The 8,682-nt window shown below is 39.0% G+C and overlaps 1 protein-coding gene across 1 annotated transcript; it reads left to right on the top strand.

The window, feature by feature from the left end:
* Positions 1–1,178: 1,178 nt before the first annotated feature.
* Positions 1,179–2,330, top strand: si:dkey-96n2.3 (uracil nucleotide/cysteinyl leukotriene receptor). Its single transcript, XM_056254179.1, has one exon. It carries the CDS (start codon positions 1,258–1,260, stop codon positions 2,200–2,202), a length of 945 nt encoding a protein of 314 aa, XP_056110154.1. The 5' UTR covers positions 1,179–1,257; the 3' UTR covers positions 2,203–2,330.
* The last annotated feature ends 6,352 nt before the right edge of the window (positions 2,331–8,682 follow it).

Raw genomic sequence — 8,682 nt, forward strand, 5'->3', positions numbered from 1 at the left:
CTCGGCTGTGGTTTCTCCACTTCAACACTGCAAGTCCTTCTATTAAACATTTTGGCAGATAGTTCAGGTGACTTGTGTTTTTTATCACATTGTCTTTTACACCCATACACTTTCATAGTAATTACATTCTTGTAAAGTAAACATGTTGTGAACTGTACATTTGGACAAATTTTACTGAATGTATGTATGTAATGTGTGCAGAGCTGTTGGCAAAAGGTGGTTATTTTGATAAAACGAAAATATAAAGTTTTAAGTTTTGATTTGTGTAAAATATTGGTAATATCCTCATGCTTGTGTTAATTTATAGTTACAATGACTTTACTGTTATACTAAAATGTGTAGTATACATAGGCTATACTTTAGGAATGTCCAAACTTATGGCCGATACACTATATGACCAGCTTTCTTACAATTTTTTTATAACTTAGTAAACCTAACTGGATTGACACACATTTCAACTTTACTGTATATATGAACTATGCCATGTTTGTCTTATAAAGTGTAAGTTATGAAGTTGTAATGATCACATACAGCAGGTTAAGTGACCAGTAGAGGGTGATGTGTGTGTTAATGGGGATTTTGTGAAAGGGCTGATTCTACGTTAAAGGAGTTCACACATCTGCATGTAATTTTTGTGTGATACCTCCTACATGAAGTCAATGCATATATGACTAAATGAGGAAACAGATATGAGCACAGACATTCAGCTGAGTTGGTCAATAGCCAAACGAGGTGTTTATCATTATGTGCTGGCTGCTGAGGAAGTCTTAGTCTCTAAACCTTCATGTAAGTAGATTTTTGTATTTCATATTTTGTATTGATTGTAACATTTACCTTACTGTTCAGTGTATGTTATTTCCAATATATATATATATAATTCTTCAGGGTATTTTTAGATAGGCTAATAAGGTGTGTGTGTGTGTGTACACACACACACACACACACACACACACACAACTTATTACCTAAAAATACCCTGAACATTTTTCTCTCTTGCTATTCATGTGGTTTCAAATTATAATAATGCATGCATTTTCGTCGTAGATAAGTTATATATAATATATAGATCTTTTAAATTCAAAGAAATATGTTAGAAATATGAAATATGTTTCAATGAAATATGTTCTTATGTTTTAAAAAACATTTACCCACACTGTGTCACTCTCTGTAGTTCTTGAGAAAATAATATTGCTAAAACCTGACTGATTCTGAACCTTCTGCAAACAGCAGATCAGTCACAAAGTATAGACCTGCAATATGTCGAATCACTCAGTGGAGGGGATTTACCTCAGCACTCATGAGGAGAACATCCTGTTCGCAACCTTCTACATTGTCATCTTCATCATCTCAGTCCCCAGCAATGCCTTGGCACTTTGGGTGTTCTGCCACAACAACACCAACAACACCCCATCCAAAGAGTTTCTGAAGCACCTGGCTATAGCGGACATGTCTTACGTCCTGGTGCTCCCCATGCGAGTGATCTACCACATCTCAGACAGTCACTGGCCTCTTGGTGAAGGGTCCTGTCGCGTGGTAGGTTTCCTGTTCTTCGTCAACCTCTACTGCAGCATGTACTTTATGACCTGCATCAGTGTAGACCGTCTGTTGGCTTGCGTCTTACCATACAAAACTCAGAATCTGAGAAAGACCAAGAATGCCAAAGTGGTCTGTGCGGTCTTGTGGGTCATGGTGACCATTTCCATGGTGCCTGTCCTGTTCTCCAAAAAAGAAGTGACTAGAAAATGGCAGAATGTTACAGTGTGCGAACAGCTGTACATAGAGAAGTCCACTAATCCCACCGGCGCGGTAGTGTCCACTGCTATTGCATTCATGATACCTCTGGTCACCCTGAGTGTCTCTTACATTCTCATATTTTGCAAAGTCAAACAAATGAGTTTTCAAGAAAGGACGCCTACTCAGCATAAGGCAATGAGAATGATCGTACTTACAGTGGTTAACTTCTTGATTGCATTTGTGCCCTATCATATTCACCGATTTTTCTTTATCATACAGCAAGAGGACATGTCAAGGTCAGAATCCGAAAGACAAATGCTGCATTTGGGAAATCGAATCACCTCAGCTTTAACATGCATAAGTGGCGTGTTGGATCCTGTCATGTACTTCTTTCTGGCTAGAAATTACCAAGAAACCCTTCTGAAGCTCTGTGGTAGAAACCTCAACGATGAGCAATCCACCGCATGATCAGGCGAGAAATCTTCTCCGCTGTTAACTACCAGGCACGATGAAAATTAGTATCTGTTAAACAAATGTTTAAAGTGAAAGTAGAAGTAGAAAAAGTATGGCTGATAATGATTGAGGTTCATTCAGAAACCTATGAATCATGACATGCAATTCGATTCCCAAATGTGGAACTCCCATTTCCAGATTTCAAGATGACAAAATCTCATATGTCATATGAGATTTTGTCATCTTGTAATACACATGACAATGACAAGGCTATCTTCGTGTTTATTTAACTTATTTCAGCATTTTCATTTATCAATATTTATGATATCATTTTTGTATATGCCACTTTTAGATGTTCAAGATCTGAATAAAATATTCTTTCAAAATCTTACATCTTTCAATGTCCTCACAAACATATTTTAAACACCATTGTTGCATATTGTTTGGTTCTTTGAGGTCGTTATTATTTTTGTATTTTATTTGAATTTGAAAATGTAATTGTTTTATTTTAATTGCATTGCATGGTTGATTGTTCCGTGTACATTTTCACTATTTTATTTCCCATTTGGAAAGGAATAACCAGAAAGTATAATATGGCTTGTTTTTTCCCCACTTTGTTAAAAGGAAATTATGGCTCGATATCCGTTTTTTTAATGGCTTAAATATTTAAAATGCAGTTGTAAAATTTTGTTGTAAAGAACGTGAAAATCTCTTTAAGTAATTTAAAGTCAAGTCAAGTCACCTTCATTTATATAGTGCTTTTAACAATATAGATTGTTTCAAAGCAGCTTTACAGTGATATAGGAAATTAAAGTAACAGAGATTGTTTTGGCTTTACAGCAGCTCTAGAATAAAGTTATTGTCCAGCTAAAGTTAGTTTTGATTGATTCACTTCCGTTGCAAAGATCATAAGTTATTAACTTAATGGCCGTTTACACGACACTGTTCTAACAGAAAACCCTTAATGCGCTCATTTGCATGACAACAGTGTTTGGTGGCTCGAGAACGCAAACCTTGAAATAGGTTTCAAGGTGCAAGCGTTGAAAAATTTTGAAAAACATTATCATCTCCGCGTAAACTTCAAAATCGCGAATCTGTGAAAATGCTGAAATACATATTACATGTTCAATCTATAGGCGCATAGTTTTTCTTTACAAAGTGACATCGCCAACTACTGGCTTGGCAGCATAATACAGCGTTTTTAATTGTTTTTGTAGATCTGTGTGAACAGGGATCGTTTTGACTACGTTGTTGTCTGTACGCAAAAGACGCAGAATAAAAACTTTTCAGCTTTTAGTACATTGTTGTTGTGTTGAAGGGGGTGGATACCGGAATCCACTGCCGTTTCAAAATATATAGTGGTTGGTAATCGAGTTATTACGAGTTGAATGACTTCTTCAAGCTTATGAGATTTACATGTTTGTGAGAGACACCTGTTAAAATATATATATTTACTCTTCTAGCTGGCAATGTCATTGGGGGTCACTCAAGTCTGTGACTACTGACTATTCAAGCATTTACTATACTTTTCATCTTCAGTCACTAGTGAATAATGACGAATATTGTCTGAACCTCTTACTGAGAGAAAGTATATCAGTATGTTTTGGGAAAGTTTCCTGGTCAGAGCTCCACCAAATCCAACCTTGAAGAAGCTGTGTATCACTGTGTGTGTAGTCATGGGACCTGACATTCATAAGATGAACAACAGGCATACAGGGGAGGTGAAATAACCATTTGTCATCCAGAAAATCAATAGAGATATTCTTCTGACGAACAACCATATGTGGAAATTTTCTATGTTTATTAATGAATGAATGAATGAGGCATTTATATAAGGCTTTCATATGTACTACTGTACACCCAAAGAGCTTTACAATCATATCAGGGGAATAAGGGATCTCTCACACCACCAGTGTGCAGCATCCACTGAAGATGATGCGACGGCAGCCATACAACTGCACCAGTGCGCTCACCACACACACCGGCTATAGGTGGAGAGGAAAGAGAGTGATAGAGCCAATTCAGTGGATTTATCTGAGTCTTAACCAATCAGAATCATTCAGCCTGAAGTAATGCTGTAGCTTAGTGACCTGGGTAAAGTATAATTGCTGTGGTTTTGTGAATGTACGGCAGAACAGCCTACAAACTCCTTGCTGAGTGTTGAAGCTGACTTCTGCTAATAAAACTGTAATCTATTCTTCAGTAAAAAGGTCTTCAATTGACTGCATATCTCGACTCCTGGTCTTCATTCATCATATCTGGTCCTTGGGTCTTTAACTGTAAAATCCCCTACAGTGTAAATATACCCTTAGATATTTGAGTGACTAATAATCAACATTTAACATGTTAAAAAATATTTATTTCATCTTATCCGTGTTATATTTAATCTGCAGTGCTACAACAATGTGAACTTTTATTAAGATCCGTTTGGCCGATAATATGAGGAGAGTTCTCCGCATGATAGATCCACGACTGGCAGATCAACATGCTTTTCTCTCTAATGCGGTAGGAAATTAAATTAAATGAAATGTCGAGGATGTTAACTGTGACAAGTTGATTGACAGGCCAGTTTACGGTGACAGGATGCATGTAAAGAGAGTAAAGATGTAATTTTATGACTTGATATGTCCCAAAGCTTGCCTCCATTCGAGATCGCATACTCTCTTGAGTACTTATTTTCAATAAGTAATTGCTTCAAGACCACTAAAAAGTATTTTCTATTCATATGTGTAGTATGAATGTAATCCGGACATACATTCACCATGCTGCCCTGTCATTATCATGTGACCTATCAGCATCAGTTGTAAATGGTAAATGGTAAATGGACTGCATTTATATAGCGCTTTCACAGACCCAATAACCACCAAAGCGCATAACATACATAGCGCGAGCACGGCAGAGAGGGAGAGAGCGAGAGACCTTGCGAGTGTGCCTCACGAAAGCTAGTCAACCCGCCACCCCCCCCCCCCGTCAACAATCCAGTCACCAAGATATACCTCCCTGAAATGACTTCTTGCAGGTTGGGATGTCTCCCATTGTTGATTACAAAGCCGGTGCTGGATGAACAGCGAGCGTGCGCGTGCGACAGTAGGCTGTGGTAGGGTTAAATTATTTACGACAGCAATAATGGACAATTCTGCTTCCAACCTGTAGGGCGACCGCTGAGGAAAAGTTACTTGGTGTTGCTTTAATTAAGGTATAACCACGCTTGGGACAAAGACTCGTAAATTAACTAGAGCAACCTTCCCACGTGAACATTTCACCTTGCTTATTGGTCCAGTCAACCCTTAGGGGTTGGATCTTTGTCAGGCTTTATTAATACCACAATACTTAAAGGTATTTAGCAGTGATATGGTCAGGCCTTTTTAGTTTGGTGAATACCAAAAAAGAAAAAAAATATGCTTATGATTATTATGACTATTATTTAGATTATTTCTATGATTAATCTCTTCAAACATATACTTTTTTATCAATCCAATTATGCATTTTCTTTTTGTCTATTGTATCTTTTGATATCATCATATATTCATTGTTCATACTCATATTCTATTCCAGACCAGACCTTTCATTCACATCCGCTCTGAAAATGTAGCTAGCCTACCGGTACATATCTTCTGCTGTCACTATTTTGAGACATCATGTCCCTCTGCATAGTCATGATCTGTTTGTGGTTTTACTTGAAATTAAAGTACAGAAAGTACTTCCATAAAGTCCACGCATGGTAAAAAATACTTATTTGAATCTTTCTGCATCTATAGTGTTAAAACCACAACAAGTGGCGGCAGCTGGTCTTTCAAAGAGGGGAAGCTAATTTTCGACTACACTTGCCAAATCCGCAATGGGACTGAGCTCGAATAGCTTCAGCGTCAGCGACTTTTTATAGTACAAAATCGCTGTCTATCAAAAGGAGATGCAGTCTTTCGACAGACCCTCCAATCATCACGCAGAAGCCTGGAGTCCAGGCCAGCCAACTCCTCCATTCACCCCCAGAGACGCTGAGCGTCCGTGGGTGGGACATAATTGCAGCATTTATCCAATGACCGTCTAGTTTCAAAGCACAGTAAAAAAAAATTCAAAGCAGCCCCATTGAAGTCAATGGACACTAGGCTTCAACAGGGAAATGCACTGTGACTCTACGGGAATGTATGAGAAGGAAAATGAATCAGCCGACCTGCTATATGTAGCTGATTATGAACGAAGTCGTCTTCGAGATGAACGTGTTCTAACGCATTTTTAGTAAATAAAATGTTAACACAATAGTACATATTTGACCATTAATTTTTTGACATTATAGGGGAAGCAAAGCTTCCCTTGCAGTCTTAAAGAAATCCCCACTTACTGTATGACGCAGGGATGGATAACGGACCGGGCCTATGGGGCCAGTGCCCAGGGGCCCTTGACTACCAGAAGCCCGGTGTAGTATTTGTGGAGGAATAATAACACATGCAGAGACGAAGCCAAAGTGAGTGCCGTTTAATTCGTAGTTCAAGAGTGCCCCATTATGGAGTTAATATTGTGCCATAATTAAGGCGAGATACGGCAAGCAAAAACATCGATTTTTCATGCAGTGATCTGTTTTGAGATTTTGGGCTAATTTACTCCTTCAATATGTGTTCTTTCAAGCTGCTATAAAGAAAATGTTGAAAATATACATTAAGATGTTTATTTTATTACATTTTGTTTACTTGCGGCAGTAAGTTTCTCCCGAATTTACCAAGAAGTTAGCATTCCAACGCGTCATGCCGCCATTCTTAAATATATTACATATATATAATTCTCATGAAGGAAAATCAACAGTGCAACATGTCTCTTCATGTGGCCTGCTCAACCCCTGGAAACTTGGGCAGCCAGTGCGTCTCGTGCAGCATTCCCTGACGCTTCGTTGAGTGCCATTGGTTCATGGGGAGGATGGGGGTCAATATCGTCCCTGGCAATATCCTCGTCAGGATCTGAGGTCTGAGATCTGAGATCAATAACCTGAGGTGCAAAGGTAGGTTTGACTTCCAGTGCCCGGAAGAGAGTTGACCTCCACCTTGTTTTCATTACTCCAAAGGCCCACTCAATTATGATGTATGCCTTTGATTGGCGGTAATTGAAGCGTTGCTGCACTCGTCCACCTACTGGCTCTTTGTATGGAGTGCGCAGGCATATTGGGGTCTAGAAGCAGGGGTATCCACCATCACCCAGAATAATGTATCCTGGCGGGGGGTAACGTCCAGATGTGTAAAAGGAGCTGTTTTTCATCACACGCGTGTCATGGACTGACTCTGGGTAACCCACGAAGATGTCCTGGAACCTTCCATTTGCATCACATATGGCCTGCATATTGATGGAGTAAAAGCCTTTGTAGTTAAGGTAGTCTGTAGTTCTGGTGGTTTAATCTGAATGTGTGTGCCATCTATCGCCCCTACAACATTGTGGAATGCAGGGGTCCCCGATAGAGCCACAAATCCTTGACCCACAGCTTGCAGGTCATGTTGTGGGAAGGAGATAGCTTTGTTTAAATTGTTCCAAATATTCTGTGCCACCTTGTGTATTACTCGATATACTGTTGCCTTGGGGACATTGAAAACTTTTGAAGACTTGCTTATTGTTCCTTTGTTAATAACTATTAAAAGCTGATTATTACCAGGGGTGTACATAACTGGTATGCAGGTGCGCATGCATGGTAAAAATGAATGATGCAACAGAAAACGTGGAGAGAGGCACTTTTGAGTACCAACATTTTTGGGGACATGGACATGTTTATTTACTGGAAAAGGATTATCTCTGGTAAGATAGAAATCATGGTTAGTGCAGTAGCCTATGATATAACGTTTTAGCAATGATATCGCGATGTGTGGATCCGCGATAGTCACATATGGGATGTGCGATGTCAAGTATAGGCAGAGGTGCAAATAAGTCCAGGTTCAGAAAGTAAAAGTCCTCCTCAGTATTTTGTTCCAATCACCTGGATTTGCTAATTAGCACAGTTTTTCAGCCAGGAGATAAAAGTGTAATCAGCTGTAATAAACATATGGCAGGACTTTTACTATTTAATTATATTTAATTTATACAGTGAAGACTATTTAAAGTCTTAGTTATTTCACATTTGATTATTCAATGTCTGTACCTGAATACAGTTAGACTTACCTGAAAAACATGAAGCACTACTTATTTCATTTGTGATGGTGACAGCATCTCCAGGTGCTCCCTTGAGAATCAGACCAAAAAAGTGATGTAGCCTGTTACTGGCGCTTCAACGAAAGTGACTTAAACTCACCTGACGTCGTAAACACGATTTCCCACATCGTAAATAAGAACTTCCAGGAAGACTTGAACGCACCATGTGTCTACTCTTCAGCTACACACGCAAAAGTATGTAGTTTTTTAATCACACGAGGCTTAACGAAAACGCTTCAGGTTAACTTTTTGGTCACACTCTGGACCCGTAGAAGAAGGCGTGCCTAGTAACGCGGTTGTCAGGAAGACAGTGCGAATCAAACGTGTGCATCG

Source organism: Rhinichthys klamathensis, unplaced genomic scaffold, assembly GCF_029890125.1.
Source record: "Rhinichthys klamathensis goyatoka isolate OS25496 unplaced genomic scaffold, OSU_Roscu_1.1 h1tg000110l_1, whole genome shotgun sequence".
Classification (NCBI taxonomy): domain Eukaryota; kingdom Metazoa; phylum Chordata; class Actinopteri; order Cypriniformes; family Leuciscidae; genus Rhinichthys; species Rhinichthys klamathensis.

What these genes read in the sequence shown, in the direction of transcription:
- si:dkey-96n2.3 (XM_056254179.1), top strand. Translation starts at nt 1,258, where the DNA reads ATGTCGAATCACTCAGTGGAGGGGATTTACCTCAGCACTCATGAGGAG.